Genomic DNA, 20,879 nt, shown 5'->3' with positions numbered 1-20,879 from the left:
TGATCTTAAAAGTTTACTCTTCATTAATTTTTTAAATTCAGGAGACACAAAAATTGTCTATGGAACACTATGTAATATTTTGATACATATATATCTTGCATAGTATCCAGTCAAGGTAAAATATTTATCTCTTCGAACACTTAAAAGATGTTTGTAGAATGAAAACATCCAAAATTCTCATTTTATTTTTGTTTTAACGTGGAATTACCTAGAGGCAGAGGTAGAGAGATCTTGCATTTGCTGGTTCACTCCCCAAATGACCACAAGGACTGGAGCTTCTTCCTGGTCTCCCACATGGGTACATGGGCCCAAGCACTTAGACCATCTTTAGCTGATTTCCCCGGCAGGTTAGGATGGAGCTGGATCAAAACTAAAGCAACCAGAATTCAGACTGGCATTGGTGTTACCTGTTAACACCATAGCACCAGGCCCCAAAATTCTTGTTTTCTAGTTAACTTGATTTTTTTCATAGTGCTAGTTGATAATCTGTAAAGTGCTTTAAGAATTGGAGTCTGCCAATGTCATACAAAACTTGGGTTGACATTTACAAAAGTTATTTATGTAATATAATTTTAGAATTGACAGATACACAGATAATACTTTTGTAACACTGTCACATAGTGCTATAATGTTAATTTCTCGATTTTAATTTTTAGCTTGTTTATATGATTGGAAGCAGCTGGTAAAATTTATTTCAGTAGTTTCCCTCATCTGGAATGCTTGGGGCCAGCAGTGTTTTCTTTTTAATAAATTTATTTAATTTAAAAAATTTTTTTAAAGATTTATTTTATTTATTTGAAAGACAGAGGTAGAGACAGAGAGGTCTTCCATCCGCTGGTTCACTCCCCAGATGGCCACGACGACCGGAGCTGCGCCGATCTGAAGCCAGGAGCTTCTTCTGGGTCTCCCACGTGGGTGCAGGGGCCCAAGGACTTGTGCCATCTTCTGCTGCCTTCCCAGGCCATAGCAGAGAGCTGGATTGGAAGTGGAGCAGCCGGGACTAGACCTGGCATCCATATGGGATTCTGGCGCTTCAGGCCAGGGCTTTAACCCACTATGCCACAGTGCTGCTCCCAGTAGTATTTTGGATGTCAGTTTTTTTGTATTTTGGAATACCTGTGTTTTATATAATGAAATATCCTGGGATAGGACCCAAGTCTAACCATGAAATAGGTTTCTTAAACATGTTATGCTCGTAGCCTGAATATTATAATACAGTATTTTTAGTGTACTTGTCGAGGTCAAGTATTAATATTGTGTAGGAGCTCAAGAAGTTTAAACTTTTCAGTGTTATTCAGGATATCCAACCTATATGTCAGAAGAATTTAGATTGCATTTTTTTTAAAGGTTTATTTGAAAGAGTTACAGAAAGAGTGAGCACTTGAGAGCAAGCTTCCATCTGCTCATTCACTTCCTAAATTGTTGCTATAGTCAGGTGCGGGCCATGCCAAAGCCAGGAAATTATTTGGGCTGTCCACCTTGATGCAGGGTCCAAAATACTTGGGCTGTCTTCTTCTGCTTTCCCAGGTGCATTAGCAGGGAGCTGTATTGGAAGTAGAGCAGCCAGGACTCAATCTGACACCTAAATGGGATATTGGTATGGCAGGCAGTTGTTTTTCCTGCTATGCCACAATGCTGGCCCCTTTATGTGGCTTCTTAAGCGCATTTATGTTATGTAAGAACTCTGTAAATTATCACAATTACAGTTGGAAATTTTCCCTTTTACCTCAATAGGTTTGTGTGCCTCTTATTCAGAGCACAATAAGCATCGATTCTAGCACTTCCTCTCGTGTAGCTACTTCTCCTGGTATGAGTCCTATGACTCCTGTAACCAAAGGTAAGAGAAACATTTTTGTTTTTTTATTTTTGAGAGGCTCTTAGAGAAGGTTTTGTTTAGTATTTTCCACACAAAATGAAGCTCCTTGTAAATTTCGTCCAATATAAAAATAAGCCTTATATATTTTAGTTTGTGATTGACTACAAATGCATTGTTTAGGTTGGAAAAGATGAATGTTTTCCTGGCATAGGATATGAACTGTTGCAACTCAGATTTAAATGTTGCTTAGTTTATACAACATTAAAGTGACTAGTTACTGTAAATTATGGCAGCTATCTTTTATATTTAAATTTCAGAAAGACATATTGAAGTCTTCTGAGCCCCACCTCCCTTACTTATTCTAATTTATTTAATGATGGTGGGAATTAATTTCTTTGAGAAACAAGGAAAATTCAGCAAGTGTCTGGGATAAGAAAACTATGGAAGCAGGGTAAGAGGAAATGCATACCACCTAGGCAGGGGCCCACATTTTGAAGTGGGAGAGGAGGTAACTCTTGAGTACTTCAGAGACAGAGAAATGAGGGGAAAGGAAGCACAGGAATCTGAAGGAGGGCTCCTAGAAGGAGGGCAGAGAGAAGGAAAATGCTGGCCAGTTGTGGACTAACCAACAGCAAAGTGGTAGAATAGAGAGCAGTAGTGGGGTGGGCTTGGTGAGGCCACCATGCCTTTTGGATCTCAGGATGAGTTTCTGCACTGCTTTCTTCAGGGTGGTCCTTAGTGTGTGGCACAGGTCACTCCCTTCTTCCCAGGTACTGCTGTGGGACCCAGTGCAGTAAATACTGAAACTTCAAGGTATAAATTCACACCTGAAAATAAATTTTTAAAGGTACATTCTATTGAAGTAAAATATATGCATATGGAATGCTAAGATCAAGCAAGCTTATTTAATAAGCTTTTGTGTTTTTCTTTTTTAAGGTGCTTCCACTTACGGAGTTCCTGTGACTCCCCGGATGAACTTGATCTCAAACTTAGGTGGAATGGCCGCAATTCCTTCCATTCAGCTTTTGGGACTTGAGATGTTACTTCATTTTTTGTTGGGTCCAGAAGTCTTGAATTTTGCTAAGCAAAACAAACTTGTTTTGAGCTTAGGTATTTGTTTTAAATAATTTCCATTATTAAACCATTCTAGAACTCAGTGGATTGAGATGAGATTTAATTTTCCCCACAACTACAGATACTCTGTAACTGTTTGTGAAATGAGTATAAAATTATAAATATAAAACATTTATTAAGACCTTCAGAAATTAAAATTTAAATTAAGTAGTCTCAAATTTCTGTTTTGTATAATTGTCTTTTATTTTCTCCCTTTTAGAGCCACTTGAACATCCCTTAATCAGCAGCCCTTCTTTTTTCTCCAAACATGCAAATATACTTATTACTGCTGTTCATGATAGCTTTGTTGCAGTTGGAAAAGATGCTTCTGGTAAATATTTTGGAGAGATTCTTTGTTCATATTTGTGTTTAAAAAGAATCTGGCAGATATTTGTGATACCACTCATTGGTCAGGTTGTTAACCATTTGCCTAATATATATATTCAGTTTTTTTAAGGATTCGTTTATTTTTTTAAAGATTTACTTTATTTGTTTGAAAGAGTTAAGAGAGGGAGAAATGGATAAAAAGAGGTCTTCTATCTGCTGATTCACTCTCTAAATAACCACAATTGCCAGGGCTAGGCCAGGCTAGTTCGAGGAGCCAGGTGCCTCCTCCTGGTCTCATGTGGGTGCAGGGGCCCAAGCACCTGGGTCATCTCTGCTGCTTTCCCAGTCCATTAGCAGGGAGGTAGATTGGAAGTAGAACAGCCAGGCCTTGAACCAGCACCCACGTGGGATGTTGGCATACAGGCATTAGCTTAACCGCTGCACCACAGTGCTCTCTATATTTATTTGCACGTCGGAGTTAATAGGAAGAAAATGGGTCTTCCATCTGCTGGTTCAGTCCCCAAGTGGCTCCTTCAGGGCAGGTTCAGTCCAAAGCAAAAAGCTTCATCTGGGTGTCCCACCTGGTTGGCAAGGGTTCAAGCACTTAGGCAACCTTCTGATGCTTTTCCCAGGTGCATTAGCAGGGAGTTGAACTGGAAGTAGAGCAGCCAGGACTAGAGCTGGCACCCATGCTGCATCCTGGTGTTGCAGATAGCGTTTTTTTTTTTCCCCCGGTTTTTTTTCATTTGAAGGTTGATTTATTTGAAAGAGTTACAGAGAGTGAGCATCTAGGCATTGGTTCACTCCACAAACAGCCACAACAGCTGGAGCTGGGCTTATCAGAAGCCAGGAGCTTCTTCCAGGTCTCCCACATGGGTGCAGGGTCCCAAGGACTTGGGCCATCTTCCACTGCCTTCTGAGGTGAATTAGTAGGGAGCTGGATCTGAAGTGGAGCAGGCAGGCCCATATGGGATGCAAGTGTAGGCCACAATGCTGGCCCCACACATGGCAATTTTGCCCGCTGTGCCATGATGCTGGCCCATTACGTAATTCCTGAAATAACCCTGTTAGTCTTTGTTTTTGTTTTTTCTTTGATTTATTTGAAAGGCAGAATTACAAAGATGAGGCAGGAGATCTTCCATCCACTCCCCAAATAACATTGAAATTCTTGGGCCCCCTGGGGCCCAAGTAGTTGGTCATTTTCTCCTTGTTCTCAGGTGCATTAGTAGAGAGCTGGATCAGAAGTGGAGCAACCAGGACTAGAACTTTCATACAGAGTGCTGGTGTTGGAGCTGACAGCTTAACCTGCTGCACTACAACTCCAACCCCTGTTAGTTTTCAAACTAAGGAAACTGGGTTGTACAGAGAAGTAAATAGCATGTGCAAAGTCACAAAGTACATGGTACAACTGGAACTATGATTTATTCCCAGGCTCTGTGTCTCCAGCATCTGTATCTCCAGCATCTGTATCTACACTGCTAAATTGTATAATCTATCCAGTAATGAGGAAAAGAAATTTAAAAATCACACTTTCACTGTTAACTGATTGGAAAATGAATCACATAACTTTTTCTTTTGGTTGTCAGGTACCTTTCTGTGTCATTGTTATTCCTTGTCTTGAAGATGAATTTATAATATACAGATGGTAGGAAAAAGATACAGCAGTTACTCTTACTTGTACAGTCCTGTATTAGCATGTTTTAATCCTTTGTTCAAATACAGTATATGACAAGTGTTTTATATGGGTTCAATATAAGGAAAATAGTATCTTTAAATTATTACCCAATTTTTTAGTGTAAAGAAGAGGGGGGAACAGCCTTTGTAGTTATGTGTAGTTCATTGAAAGTAGTTAAGTTTATTTTGTTTGACAGATGCAGTTCTCAGTGCTATCTGGAAAGAGCTGATTGGCTTGGTCAAGTCAGTTACTGAATCAGGTAAGCACTTTAAATACTGATCAAATGATTTTTATAGCACTTAGTGAAATGTTTGTCTTTTATACATAAAATTCATTTTAAAGAATTTTTGTAGTTTCAGGCATTAGTTTGAACGAATCAGTTACTGATTAAGAAATTAATTTTCATGTCTCATTATATATTGGTCTCTTTAAATACCTACATGTTTAGAAGCTATACCTTTTTGCTTTTTGATAGGTAACAAAAAAGAGAGACCAGGTTCTGAGGTTTTGACTGTTTTACTAAAATCTTTGGAAGGCATAGTGAAGTCAGAAGTATTTCCTGTTTCAAAAGCATTGGTAAGTATAATATCTACAGGTAGTATATTAAAAACAGATTCTGAAAATGACATTGAAGATACTTGGAAAAAAAATTGGTTGGGCAGACATTTTTTTAAAAAGATTTTGAGAGGTAGAGTTAGACAAAGGTCATCTCTCTGTTGGATCACTCCCCAGCTGGAGCTGTGCCGATCTGAAGCCAGGAGCCAGGCGCTTCCTCCCCGTCTCATGTTAGTGCAGGGGCCCAAGCACTTGGCCATCTTCTGTTGCTTTCCCAGGCCATAGCAGAGAGCCAGATTGGAAGAGGGACAGCCAGGACTAGAACTATGACTAGAACCCACATGGGATGCCATTGCCGCAGTTGGAAGATTAACCTGTGCCATGGCGCCGGTTCTGGGCAGACGTTTTTTATATCAAGTGTATTTAACAGTTGACTAAAGAAACTCAGATGTCTGCTAATTTTACAAGATTGCTTAACTTCATGAATGGTTTACTGGAATACATTTCTAAAATAACTCTTCTACTTGGGTATTGACTTTGGTATCAAGCACATGTTTTTAACATGGAGAAGAAAGTATAAATTGTGCATAATTTTTACAGTAAGCTCTGAAAAATGCAGATGAAACAAGCAGTACTGTTAGATGGATTTTTTTCTGTACTATTCTTGGGCCATATAGCGTAATGGTTAATAGCATTGGCTCTTAAGTTGAAACTCCCCAACTGTTTATTAGCATTATTTTACCTTATCTGTAATATGAATTGTAGTGGTTGATTATTAAATAAGTTGGTACATATAGAATGCCATGTGCCAGACTCTAAATATTTCTAGTGTCTGTTTCAAAGAATATGTGAAGACTTATTTTCACTAATGTAATTCTCAGTGTTAATGACACTTTAGTTACACAGTTCACATTAGTACTAGTATTGTACTACTCTGGGACAGCTATTAGGCAGACTCAAGTTTGATTTGAGCAAGTAATCCTTTGAAATTCTTGTTTTTTTTTGAGGCTAGTGAGTATCTAATTCACTGCAACATTTTTTTAAAGCAGTATAAAAAGAAGTAGCCTGAAGGTTCATTAATAGAAAATGGTTGAATAAGTTAGAATTATAGTAAACTGCACTGATAATTAATGGTTTAATGGAATTGTATTTGAAATTTAGAAGACTTTGCATTGCTTATTCCTAATGATAAAGGTCTTTGTTTTACTTTTCTGTACATTCATTTGAACTTTTAAATAATGTAAACCTTATTGTTCAAGTATTTAGTCATTTTGAATGAGAATGTATTCACATTAATGAATGTTGCTTGTGAGAAATTTTAAGTTAAAATACAGTTAACACTAGTTGACCTTGTACTAAGTAGTGATTTTTCCATAGCTGATTTATTGTAAAACCTTTTATATTTCTTAGATCCTCATGGAAATTGCGGTTAAAGGACTTCCCCAGAAAGTATTAGGTTCACCGGCATATCAGGTTGCTAATATGGATATTCTTAATGCAAGTATCTTGAATGTAATGATATAAATATGGTCAAAAACATGAGAGTTCCATGGTATTTTCCTTTCTTTAAAAAATACTTTTGTGAAACTGAAAATTTTAGATTTGCAGTTTGTTGACCAACTTAAAGAACTGATGGAGGAAGTAATAGAGTAATGTTAATTAAATGAGATATTGTGAAATATTTTCCTCAATTTATGGACTGCAGAAGGAAAATTTTATTCATAGTAAGTGCTAGTCCCTGTTAAAAAAAAATTGGTAAGATTAGGAATGTCAGCTTTATAATGTAAAATGTACTTAATATCAGCATGATGTAGGTATTACAAGTCAAGTAAGTTGTAAGTTAATGTTCTTTTTATGTCTGGAATGTCATTCCTAGATTTCTTATATTCATGGAATGACTAAAATTACAATATTAAGAGCTTTATTTTTGTATATAGTTTATGGAAATTGTATGGAAATTGTTATATCCTAACAGATGCTAAAAGATAAACTTCTGTTAAACTAATCGTCTTACTTAACTGATTATAGAAAACAAGTATACTATTCATTGTAATTGAGAAGATTGACTTCATTCTTTGCTTTCTTTAGGGAACTCCAGCATTGTTCTTAATTCAGTTAATTTTCAGTAATCTTCTGGAGTGTGGTATAGCAGATGAAAAGTAAGTTGGTACTTAAACCTGAAAGTTTATCTTGCAAAGGTTGTAACAAATGAGATTCTTTTAATTTAATGTATGTATATGATTATGTTGGAATGTTTTAATTGAATTAAGAACTTGGAATCATATTCTTGGCAGTCTTGGAAATTTAACATACAATTAATGTGTTAAAAAAGTAGATTATGTTGCATTAATTTTTTCTTTAGGTTTTTTCTCAATCTGGAAACACTTGTAAGCTGTGTGCTTTCTGGTCCAACTTCACCACTGGCTTTCAGTGACTCTGTTTTAAATGTTATTAATCAAAATGCAAAGCAGTTGGATAACAAGGAACATCTCTGGAGAATGTGGAGTATTATAGTCACCCCATTAACTGAATTGATTAATCAGGTATGATAAACATCTGTATATTTCCTCTCGAATTTAGTTTTTTTCATTTTGTCTGTTAAAGGAGAAATGAATATCAGTTTGGAATTATATAGAAGACATAAAATTCTATCTAGTGTGATTTGGTAACTTTTCTGTCATCCCCCAACCCTGCAATTATAGTAGTAATTTCTACTTTTCTGAGGATAGTTTTTCTTTAGCCCTTAAAGACTAATAAACTGCTTTTACATAGGTTTTGGAAGGCATGGGGTATCAACAGCACATCTAAATTGCAGTAGTAGTTTTGGGTCCTTTTGGGCTTCACAAGATCAAGTGCTGATTTCCTCACTGAGTGCCACAACCTGTGATAATGTAGCTATACATACAGCTTGGGAACCACATGGTCATTGGATACATTTGCTTTGGAGATGTCCTTGATGGCTGTACCCTCTACTGTGTTTGGAATAATAATTTTTAAAAAATTTAATAAAAATTAAAAATTTATCCTTCAATTCTATTTTCCTAGAGCTTTTTAAATTTATTTGAAAGGCAGAGTTACATAGAGAGGGAAGAAACAGGGATCATCCGTCTGTTGTTGGTTCATTCCCCCAATGGCCACAATGGCTGGGGTATGCTAGGCGGAAGCCAGGATCCTGGAGCCTCCCCCTGTATCCACATGGGAGACTTGGAAGAAGCTCCTGGCTCCTGGGTTTGGCCTGGCCCAGCCCTTTGGGGATTGAACTAGAGGATTCAGCCGTTTGGGGAGTGAACTAGGGGATGGAAGTTCCCTCTTTAAAAAAAAAAAGATTGAGTTTATCAGGGTCTCCCACATGTGTGCAGGGGCCTAAGGCCTTGGGCCAGCTTTCAGTGCTTTCGCAGGCTCCCTGGTAGGGAGCTGGATTGGAAAGGGAACAGTTGGGACATGAATTGCACCCATAGTGGGTGCTTGCATCACAGGCAGGGGCTTACCCCTCTATGCTGTAACAATGTCACCTCGAATAACTTCTAAATGGCCTAGTTCTTTAGCACACTTCAATACACTGCAGTTTGTGTACCAAATGACAGTGCTGCTTTTTTTTTTTTTCCTTTTTTTTTTTTGCATAGCTGTTGTTCCTTTTTTCTTTGTCATCTTGGAAGCAAGAGCTCCTTTTTATATTTTAAGATTTGTTTATTGGAAAGGCAGAGTCACATGTTCTGGGCCAGGCTGAAACCAGTAATCTGGAATTCCATCCAGGTCACCCATGTGGATGGCAGATCCCCAAATACTTGCGTCTTCTTGCACTCCTTTCCCAAGAACATATGCAAGGAGCTGGATCAAAAGCATTGCATCTGGGACTCAAACTGTTGCCTGTTTTGGGTCCTGGGGTTGTAGGTGGTGGCTTAACCTGCTGTGCCACAACACCAGTTCCAAAAATTGGAACTTGAACTAAGCAGTTCTGTTTTCTCCTCCTAGGATTGTAAAACTAGTTAGCAGGGCTGGCATTGTGGCATATCAGGTTAAGTCATTGCCTGTGATACCAGCATCCAATATGGATTCCAGTTTGTGTCCTGGCTGCTTCATTTCTGATCCAGCTCCCTGCTAACACGGCCTGGGAAAACAGCATAGGGTGACCTATGTGCATGGGCCTCTGCACTCACGTGGAAGATCTGGAAGAAGCTCCTGGCTTTGGCTTGGCCCAGCCTAGAAGTTGTGGCCCTTTCGGTAGTGAAACACTGGATGTAACTCTGCCTTTCAAATAAAAACACTGTAATATACATACTCAAGACATGCAAATTTTTAACATTTATATCTTGGGTTCATTGACTACTAACAGGGAATGATAATGGTCATTTAAACTATATATCTGTGGTTTTAAGACCAGATAGCAGTCTCCCAAGTCAGCAACCTATTAGGAGTTAACTACTACTTATATTTAAGTATTTCAATAAGTGGCAATATTAACGTGGCACAAAGCACAAGTTCTGTTACTCGGTATGCATGGTGGTGAGTTTTTTTCTGTCTTTGAATGTATGCTCTGTACTGATTCATTTGTAACTCACAAAATGAAGGCTCCAAAGAATTCATGTTGTAAAGTGCCTTGTTTTGGTTGCTTAGTTAGCACACCATTGAATATACTGTTTTGAAAGGAAAATGGCTAGCATTTCTAAACAGCTTTCCACTTCTGGAAGGAGAACTGAAACTTTTTATGTAAGTCTTTGCTTCATGCTGCGCATGAAGAGTAAAAGATTTTGGAGTTGCCTCTGGGATTCTCTTTGGACTTAAACATAGTATGTTTAGTTTCCCAGGGTTGCTGGTGACAATAGATTACCACGAATTGATGACTTAAAACAGTGGGAACTTACTCTCACCTTTCTGAAGGCCAGAAATCCAAAATTAAGGAGTTGTTAGATTGGATCTTTCAATAACTCAGAATCTGTCTTAGCACCTCTCAGCCTCTAGTGGTTGTTGGCAATCCCTGACAATTCTGGGCTGGCAGCTATATCACTTAAATCTCTGCTGTGTTCACATGGTGTTATTCCCTGTATCTTCTAAAGCTGTGTCTAAATATTCTTCTCTTACGAGGATGCCATTCAGTGACCAGTCTGTTTAATCCAGTATGAACTCATCTTGGTTATATTTACAAAAATTATATATCCAAATCAGGTCACAAGCACAGGTAACAACAGGAGTTTAAAGTATCTTAAATATGTTAAATTGGGGCACATAGTTCTGCTTTACTTTCTAAATTACTTAGTAGGACTAGCAATTTACAACAGTGTGTCTAACTTCATTATTTTTCTTATTTCAGACCAATGAAGTGAATCAAGGTGATGCCTTAGAACATAATTTTAGTGCCATCTATGGTGCATTGACTTTACCAATAAACCATATTTTTTCAGTACAGAAATTTCCAGTGGTAAGACAATACTGTTTTTGTGTGAGAAGAATATATGGTCTTCTGAATATTCTCCTATTATAATGTTCCTTTTTACCTTTTAAAATTGCTGATGTTGTGGCATTATTAAATTGAATTTTTCATTAATTTGAATCTCATGGGCAGAGGTGGCTGTTCTGTAATACATTATTAATATTTTAAAAACTTAAAGATGCATTCTGTTGTTGTATGCTTGATATATAGCTACACAATTTTTTTTTTTTTTTTTTTACCAGGCTACAGTGAAGACCTTACTTAAAACTTGGTCAGAATTATATAGAGCATTTGCCCGCTGTGCAGCTTTGGTGGCAACAGCAGAAGAGAATTTGTGCTGTGAGGAACTTTGTTTCAAGATAATGTCCAGTATGGAAGATGAAGACTTTATAGTGAGTTTTTTCTTGATAATAGTGCCATTTTTTAATTTGTCTTCAATTAAATGGAGATAACACTTGATGAGCTCTCATTTACTAATGCTATGGAAACAGTTGTGTTTTTAGGGCTCTAAGGTCCATGTTTCAGAAAATTAGTAGTGAGGCTGTTTCAGTGTTGTGTGTACTTTGTACTTGTGGCATTAACGTATAGCCTTTCCCTCTTCACTTTCTCTAATTTGTTAGCTCTTTGATAATCATTTTCAAAATTTGTCATCCTAAAAAGTGGAGTTGACATTCTGTAACCACAAAGACCTGCTTTAAGGAAGCTCCCCACAAGAGTACCACAAGAGGCTCAAACTTCTGGTATAAAATGACATCGTATTTCCTTATAATTGGCACAGGTCCTCCTGTATAATATCAAATACAGTAAGAAACCTGTGTAAATACTTGTTATACTGTATTGTTCAGGAAATAATGGAGAAAATTCATTAAATTTTTTCTGTACACAACATGGGTCACTGAACGGTGGGAATACATACTGAGAAATGCATTGTTAGACAACTTAATTGTATGAACATCAGTGCTTTTACACACCTAGATGGAATAGGGCAGTCACATAATTTGAGAGGTGCTAAATAGATATATGAGGCTGTTATGTGCTAAACAGATGTATGAGGTATATTACGGCATACTGATTTACACTAAAATATTAAAATAACAGTCTTCTATAAGGGCACTCATTTTCCTATTAGCTAAGACCCCTGGTTGGGACACCCACATTCAATTTTGGAGAGCCTAGGTTGAAGTCCTGGCTCTGCTCTTTGTCAGCTTTCTGCTATTGTGCATATAAGGAGGCAGCAGGTGATAGCTTAAGTAGTTGGGTCCCTGCCACACCCATATGGAGACCTGGTTTGAAATCCTGGTTTCTGGGTTTGGCCTGGCTCAGCCCTGGCTGTTAGGGCTATTTGGGGAGAAAAAAAGTGGATGATATTCTTAGTTTCTTTCTGTGTCTCTGTCTGATACATATTTTAGAGATGTACTGCAGTAAATACATAAAACAGTAAAATAATTGCTTTATCATTAGGTATTTAGTACACAGTTGTGCTATACATCGATAAGACTGGCATTGCAGATTTATTAAAACATTACAACAAACATATGCTATGACAGAATGAGAGCTACAACATTATGAGGCAATAGGAAATTTTCGCTTCCATTATCTTAATGGAACTACCGTTGGTTATCATTCCATCTGTATTTGATATTCAACTATTTATTTTTTGTCTTCTGTCCACAGGTTCAATCCCTAGAATCCTGTAATGTGGGGTTGGGGGCAGGGGCAGGTATTTAGTCTATATGGCAAGAAAGCAATTACTTGAACCCGTAGCTGCCTCCCAGGGTTCACATTACCTGGAAATTGGAATCTGGAGCTGGGATCAGAACCCATGTACTCTGATACAGGGTGTGGATGTGTTAACTTAGCGTCTTAATCACTAGGCTAAACACTCGCCTCTCCATGATCCTGTAGATTGAATCTATAAATGATAATTGGCAGCTATATCAGGGTGCTTGAGAGATAGTTACAGTGAGAGGGCGAGACAGAAAGGTCTTCCATCTGCTGGTTCACTCCCCAGATGGCTGCAACGGCCAGAGCTGGGCCGATCAAAAGCCAGGAGCCAAGCGCCAGGCACTTCCTCCTGGTCTCTTATGCCGGTTCAGGAGCCCAAGCACTTGGGCCATCCTTTGCTGCTTTCCCAGGCCTCAGCAGAGAGCTGGATTGGAAGAGGAGCAGCCAGGACTAGAACCAGCACCCATATGGGATGCTGGCACCACAGGTGGAGGATTAACCTACTGCGCCGGCCCCTGTGAGTTCTTTAAAAACAAAAAATCAGTATAAGAAAACTCCTCTGCATGGACTTAAACATTTTTTGTGCCAAACTTTTTTTTAAAGGACTTATTTATTATTTATTAGGAGTTACACATAGAAGGAGAGGCAGAGGCAGAGAGAGAGAGGTCTTCCATCCGCTGGTTCACTCTCCAGTTGGCCACAATGGCCAGAGCTGTGCTGATCCAGCCAGGAACCAGGAGCTTCTTCAGGGTCTCCCACGCAGGTGTAGGGGCCAAAGGACTTAGGCCATCTTTTGCTTTCCCAGGGCCATAGCAGAGAGCTGGATCAGAAGTGGAGCAGTAACCTAACCCACTACGCCACAGTGCTGGCCCCAACCAAACTTTAATTAAAATTTTTCTTAATTTTTGAAATGCCCTCATTAGTTTTGTTAATTTATTTTTAAAGTTACACTTTTTAAATATGAAGAGAACATATTTAATGTGTTTTAGCAATGCAATTCTAAGAATATGGTATTTCTTTCTCCCTGCCTCTTCCTCTTTATTCTTTTAATGTTTGGGAAAACATTTTTAATTTAAATAGTTGAAAAATACAAGATAGGTGACTGTGAAGCAGGGAATATAGACAAGACTATAAACAAGAATCAAATCCAAAGGTGTTAGTTTTACTCATACATTAAGAATTTTATACTCTTAAGCGAGGCGTGTTAATTTCTATCACAAGACCTTGTTAATCCTTTTTTGGCTGTTGTCTCAGAATTGTTTCTGTATCATTATTTCACCTATGAGGTTAGGGGCAATATCTTTTATCCCTGGCCTTTATCTAACACTGAATACTTAATTTGATAAATGTGTTTATAACTTGATGGCAAGAAGGGTGACTGTTTATCATTTTATTTTATTTATTTTTTTTAAGATTTATTTGAAAGGCAGAGTTAGAACTTCCATCCACTGGTTCACTCCCTCAGTGGCCGCAACTGTTGGGCGGGCCAGGCCATATTCTGGAGCCTGGAACTCTGTCTTCCATGTGGGTGTAGGGGCCCAAGTACTTGGGCCATCTGTTGTTTCTTTCCTAGGCATATTAGCAGAGAGTTGAATTGGAAGTGGAGAAGCAGGGAATAGAACCTATGTGCATATGGAATGTGCAGTTTAGCTAGTTGGACCACAGAAGTTTTCATCTTTTAAAGATTGTCATAGGGCTCTGTATCTTTGTCAAAAAAAATCAAGAGCATATCAAACTTTGTAAAAGACTCGATGTTTTGTTTGGTAGAGATTATATTGAATTCATAGATGGATTACATCTTTATAACGTGAATTATTCTCGTTAGGGATATTTGAGTTTATATACTTCAGTCTTGCTTGATTTTTCTTTTTTAAAACTCATAAGTGAGTTCCATCCATCCCCTACATTTTACGTTGTTGACGTATATAAAAGCTCTTGTTAATACATTTCCTTACGTTGAAGTGATCTCGTATCCTTATGATAAACATTTTGGTCACAGTGTTTTTGTTTTGGGTTTTGTTTTGTTTTGTTTTTTTGACAGGCAGAGTGGACAGAGAGAGAAAGGTCTTCCTTTGCCGTTGGTTTACTCTCCAGTGGCCGCCACGGCTGGCAACATCACGCCGATCCAAAAGCCATGAGTCATGTGCTTTCTCCTGGTCTCCCATGTGGGTGCAGGGCCCAAGCACTTGGGCCATCCTCTACAGCACTCCCGGGCCATAGCAGAGAGCTGCCCTGGAAGAGGGGCAACCGGTACAGAATCCGGCACCCCGACTGGGACTAGAACCCGGTGTGCCAGTGCTGCAGGTGGAGGATTAGCCAAGTGAACCGTGGCGCCAGCTCACTGTTTTTTTTTTTTTTTTCTTCTAAGACTTGTTTGTTTATTTGAAAGAGTTATGGGGGGGGGGGGGTCGAGGTCGAGATCTTTGATCTGCTGCTTCATTCTCCAGACTGACAGAACCACCATGGTTGGGCCAGGCCAAAGCTAGGATCCTGTAACTTCATCTGGGTCATTGACACAGATCTTAGCTGCTTTCCCCAGGCCATTAGCAGGGGGCTGGATTGGAAGTGAAGCAACTGGGACTCTTTAACTTGTATGGAATGTTGGAAACCCAGGTGGCAGCTGAACCCAATATGCTACAATACTGGTCTCAGGATATATTTTTTTGGATTTGCTGGTTCTTTCCCCATATGCCTGCAGTGGCTGGAGTCGGGCCAAATCAAGGAGCTTGGAATTCATCTAAGTTTTCCACGTGGGTGACTGGGGCCCAAGTACTTGGGCTACCCTCTACTGTTTTCCCAGTTGCATTAGAAAGGGAAATGGAGCAAAAGCAGAGTAGCTGGGACTTGAACTGGTCCTATACGGGATGCTAGGTGGCAGTGGGAAACAAAGCATTAGGAAACAAAAGACAGAAGGATCCAAGTCAGGATTATAAAGTGAATTCTAAAGATTTCCAGTTGCACCTCTAACAGAATCGCCCTTGTTTGTAAGAGGGATGAGCAGCCTTTTCCAAACACTCTCCTGTTAAGCAAATGTTATTTTTCTTTGACCCTCCAGAAGGTCAGAGAGCAAAATGCCTTGAGCATCTCAGAAAACTTTGCCATGACCTTTGCTCTTGGCCACTTCCAGCTCTTGGTAGCCATTGCTTTGATTGTAGTTTGTCTTCAGAATCTTGGTAAAGCCATTGTCCATTTTGTTACAGTTCTTTTTTTTTTTTTTTAAACCAGGCAGAGTGGACAGTGAGAAAGAGAGAAAGGTCTTCCTTTGCCATTGGTTCACCCTCCAATGGCCACCGCGGCTGGCGCGCTGTGGCCAGCACACTGCGCTGGTCCGATGGCAGGAGCCAGGTGCTATCCTGGTCTCCCATGGGGTGCAGGGCCCAAGCACTTGGGCCATCCTCCACTGCACTCCCTGGCCACAGCAGAGAGCTGGCCTGGAAGAGGGGCAACTGGGACAGAATCAGGCGCCCCGACCGGGACTAGAACCCGGTGTGCTGGCGCCACTAGGCGGAGGATTAGCCTGTTGAGCCACGGTGCCGGCTTTCCGTTACAGTTCTTAAAAGATGTGTCAGGATCTTGATCCCATTGAAAGCTCTGCTCTTAATTGTGGCAGTCTAGACATGACCGTTTGACAGCAGTTGAGTGCGATGTTTGCTCTACTTCTGCTTAGGGTGACTGCAGTGCCTAGGATTGAGTTCTGCTGCTTCTGATTAGGTTCCTACTGATGGTCCTGGAAGACAGCAGATCATGGTCCAAATACCTGGGTTCCTCCCACCCATGTGGGAGAGTTGAAGGAGTTCTTGGTTCCTGGTCCTGCAGGTACCCAGCCCAGCCTGTTAAAAGAGTTTGAATAGTGGGGCTGGCACTGTGGCGCAGTGGGTTAAAGCCCTGGCCTGAAGCGCTGGCATCCATATGGGTGCTGGTTCTAGTCCCAACTGCTCCTCTTCCAATCCAGCTCTCTGCTATGGCCTGGGGTAGAAGTGGAGGATGGCTTAAGTCCTTGGGCCCCTGCACCCACGTGGGAGACCCGTAAGAAGCTCCTGGCTTCAAATCGACATAGCTCCGGCCTTTGCGGCCATATGGGGAGTGAACCAACAGATGGAAGACTTCTCTCTCTGCCTCTACCTCTCTGTAACTCTTTCAGATAAATAAAATAAATCTTAAAAGTTTAAGTAGTGAACCAGGAGAAAGAATGTTTCTCCCGCTATCTTTGTCACTCCACCTTTCAGATAAATACATTTTTAATGTAATCTGACTGAACCAATTGAGAGTTCTCTGTTGGCTTTTGTTTTTGCTGTTAATTGTCCTCTTCAACTAGGGCACAAAAAGATTATTACAAATTAATGTGGATATTCCGACACTGTGGGCTCTATTTTCATCATCTCCCTTTTTAAAGGAGTTACTCATTTGAGTGCTGTGATTCATTGTCCCCATAAACTTTTCATGAAGCATCAATGAGTTCAACCCAAGCTTTATCATAAATTTGGTTGTTCTTACATAAAGTTTAGCAGAATTCATTGTTCTATAAGGGGCCGTTTCCAGAATGTTGTCTTAGTCTTAACACATCTGAATAGAATTTGATCTGATATGCTTTTGCAAGTTAATGTGAGTTTGTTTTGATATAAAATTTTGAAATTTGTAGTCTTCATAAATGTACAGTCTTCATAAATGACATTTTTAATGAATTTTTGGAAGATTTATAATTTTTCAATTCATTTGAATCTTTCTGTGTCCTAGATAACATAAATAAATATGAGACTCTGAGTTTTTTTTGTCTAGTTTCTGAAAGAGAACTGCCATCTGCTGATTGAACCCCCACCTAAATACCGAGATTGGGTGGGGGCAAGAACCATGAGCCAAGAGCTCAATCCCCATCTCCCACATGGGTAATAGGAACTCAGATACTTGAGACATCACGGCTGCCTCCCATGGTCTGCATTGGCAGGAAACTTAAATCAATCCAGGTAGTCCATTGTGGTTTGGGGTAGCTTAACGGCTAGATTAAATACCCCATGGGGCTGGCATAGTGGATTAAGCTGCCATCTGCATTGCTGGCATTGTGTATGAGTGCTGGATAGAGAACTGGGTACTCAGCTTTGATCTGGTTCCTTGCAAATGTCCCTGGGTAGGGCAAGGAAAATGACCCAACTCTGAACTGGCTTTAATCTGGCATAGTCGTTGTGACCACTTGGGAATGAACCAGCAGATGAAAGGTCTTTTGATCCTTCTTTCCCTTTCTCTAACTCTGCCTTTCAATTGAAGAAAATTCTTTTTAGGGAATGTAGCCATTTTAATAATGCTTCCCTAATCCGTGAATGTGGATGTCTGAGTATCAGATTTGCAAACCAAAGTTATTGTTCAAGTTAACAGTTTTTCCTGTTACAAATAGGTATTTTGGTTCTAATTTTTTCTTTTGTGTTACCTTTTTATTCTCAGAGTTCGACTATTCTCTTCTTTGGAATTTGAACATTTGAGCAGCATGCGTAGCCTAAGACTATCAATATACAGATCTGTGCCAATAATTCAGAAAAATTGCCTTGATTAGTGGTTTTTGGGTTTCTCACTATCATTAGATGTTTTGGTGCTTTTTCGAGTTTGTATCCTTTCTGCAGCTGTTCATGTGTTATCTTTTGGTTTTTGTGCTGCTCTTTTAGGAGATTGATGTTTCTGACTTTGTCTATTCCTTGGCAGTATAAATGTTGAGGATGGTTTTCAGATTTTCATTTTAACATTGGATGCTTTCAAGTGGATATGATAGCCCTCTTTTAGAATATTTTCTTTTGTTTCTGATACTGGCTCTTTATTCATGGATTAAGTTGGTAGTTAGCACACCTTCATCATGGTACTTGTTTTCCTCGTGATTGTGTATATTTGCCAATAAAGGTTAATGTGGAACAGTATTGGTAGCTAGAATTACTTATTCAATAGAGAACTGTTTCTTGGCTTGCATGGCAAATTGTAGTTATTCTTTGTTTTGTGATTGTGAACAATGAAGAAGTATCTGGAATTTAGCGTCTTTTCTGCATGTGTATGTGCCTTGTCATCTGGATTGACTTTCACATGTTTTTCATAGATAAACTAGTGTATTGTGTTCCTCCTCTGACCCTTATGGCAGATTCAAGGCAGAGGTGTGAATCAGTATAATACAGTAGATAAATAGAAGTTAGTAGAATAAAAGGAGTAGAAACATTGGGTAATAGTATTATATACGAGTCTTTAATTTCGACAACCTTTCAATCAACCATTTGGCTTTTTGTTTATAACCATTAGATTTCACAAAAAACTTAGTGTGATGCTGCTACTCAGATTCTATTAGTGGAATTATCCATTAGTGGAAACTCAGTTTTGAGGTGTTCTCTTTGACTTGCATTCATGAAATTTCACAGTGCTATCTTAGTCTTTTGCCTGCTTCTCCTTTCAACAGCACCCCCATTCCAAATTTCAGACAGTCTTTTGATAGGTCTGTGGCTTTGTTTATATTTTGTTTCAGTTGAATTGAGGGAGGAGGGTGAAAGTATGGAGAATCTCAACAGCTTTCATTTTAATGTTTTGTTCCCTCTGGTTTTAGTGAACATTGGTGATTTTCAAGAGGAATTTAAGAATAAAAATGACAAGTCTTGTACTTCTATTCTCAGCTTCATAGTTCATACGATGAGTTTTATGGAGATATTATAGTTGAATTATTTTCATTAAATGTTAAGGAATAGACTATAGTATATGGCCCACAGCTGTTAACTGGGAAATATTTATAACCTATACCTATAAGTGGTATATTAACTATGTATGTGGGAGTAAAAATATCAGTATTCTCTTACTGCTGTTTAATACTATGCCTGAGTTTCTAATTATGGTGCTTGCTGTTTCTCCCTAGAATTTGTTGTTTTTGGATAGGATCGTTCATGTTATTACTGTTATGGTTGATTGCATTGACTTTTCACCGTATAATGCTAAATATCAGCCCAAAGTTAAATGTAAGTATCATCTTTACCTGTATTTGTTCACTCAGTACTTCATAAACTCTACCCAACATTTGTCATGAAGAATTCTAATGGTTTTCCCATCTAATTTTACTGATTTTTTTTTTTTTACTGACTTGATCATTTTTTTAAAACCATGTCAGTTAATGTTTGGAGCTTGCATGCATGTTCTCAGAAAAACATGTTTTTACTCATTTTTGTGACATAAAGATAACTAATTACAGATTGTAGATTGTCTAAGACGAATGATTTCCTCATTCCATCTGCTATGAGGTTATCTAGACAGGAAACTTATCTATTTATTTATTTACAGGCAGAGTGGACAGAGAGAGAGAAAGGTCTTCCTTTTGCCATTGGTTCACCCTCCAATGGCCGCCGCGGCCAGCGCGCTGCGGCTGGCGCACTGCGCTGATCCGATGGTAGGAGCCAGGTGCTTCTCCTGGTCTCCCTTGGGGTGCAGGGCCCAAGGGCTTGGGCCATCCTCCACTGCACTCCCTGGCCACAGCAGAGAGCTGGCCTGGAAGAGGGGCAACCGGGACAGAATCCGGCGCCCCGACCGGGACTAGAACCCTGTGTGCCGGCGCCACAAGGTGGAGGATTAGCCTAGTGAGCCGCGGCGCGGGCCTAGACAAGAAACTTAAAACATTGCTGAAAATGCCATATGGAAGCTTGCTTGACTTGAAGTAATCGTTGAATTGACATGAAAATTTTAAAGAAAATGATGAAATTAGTCCCTTGGTTGTGGTTCTGCAGGAATTTTAAGTTTTATATTTTTCTTTTCAAAGATTTGAGAGAGAACAAAATCTTCCAGCTGTAATGGCTGGGGCTGGGCCTGGCCAACGCCAGGAGCTTCATTCGGGTTTCCCACTTGGGTGCAGGGGCCTAAACACTTGGACTATCCTCTGCTGCCTTCCCAGACACACGGGCTGTCATTTTAGCATCAATATTCTACCCAGGAATTTCTGGCTGGTGTTTTCAATGCACATTTCTGTGTGACAGACTGATTCTAGGGAACAAGGTTGACTTCCCTTCAATAGTAAGAGATGGTTTCCTGTTTTACAGCTTGAGTTTAGTTTTTAATTAGCACCATCTTACAGTTTGTTAACTCTGATATCTCTAACCTTAGAATATGAATTTGTTTGAGAGAAACAAAGATAATAATGGAGTAAATGGTTTTCTGGGCAAGGGAAATCTGAGTTTATTTTTATAGGTAGGTACCTGGAGAGAAGTAATTTAAGGATACAAAATCAGACTGCCTTAAGATAA

The 20,879-nt window shown here is 39.3% G+C and overlaps 1 protein-coding gene across 3 annotated transcripts in view; it reads left to right on the top strand.

The window, feature by feature from the left end:
* The window catches only part of RIF1 (replication timing regulatory factor 1), a 77,917-nt gene that overhangs the window by 31,351 nt on the left and 25,687 nt on the right, over nt 1-20,879 (top strand). For 2 of the 3 annotated variants that reach the window (XM_008258579.4, XM_002712162.5), the window contains exons 11-21: nt 1,735-1,837; nt 2,753-2,926; nt 3,150-3,260; nt 5,128-5,190; nt 5,407-5,507; nt 6,897-6,983; nt 7,575-7,645; nt 7,849-8,029; nt 10,795-10,902; nt 11,157-11,306; nt 19,508-19,607. In XM_008258579.4, coding sequence (XP_008256801.3) covers nt 1,735-1,837; nt 2,753-2,926; nt 3,150-3,260; nt 5,128-5,190; nt 5,407-5,507; nt 6,897-6,983; nt 7,575-7,645; nt 7,849-8,029; nt 10,795-10,902; nt 11,157-11,306; nt 19,508-19,607 — 1,249 coding nt within the window. The remainder of the gene's footprint in view (nt 1-1,734; nt 1,838-2,752; nt 2,927-3,149; nt 3,261-5,127; nt 5,191-5,406; nt 5,508-6,896; nt 6,984-7,574; nt 7,646-7,848; nt 8,030-10,794; nt 10,903-11,156; nt 11,307-19,507; nt 19,608-20,879) is intronic. The other variant, XM_008258578.4, reaches the window with a different exon arrangement.

The sequence above is a fragment of the Oryctolagus cuniculus genome, chromosome 3, assembly GCF_964237555.1.
Source record: "Oryctolagus cuniculus chromosome 3, mOryCun1.1, whole genome shotgun sequence".
NCBI classification, from domain to species: domain Eukaryota; kingdom Metazoa; phylum Chordata; class Mammalia; order Lagomorpha; family Leporidae; genus Oryctolagus; species Oryctolagus cuniculus.
This window is presented reverse-complemented; position numbering and strand designations above follow the sequence as displayed.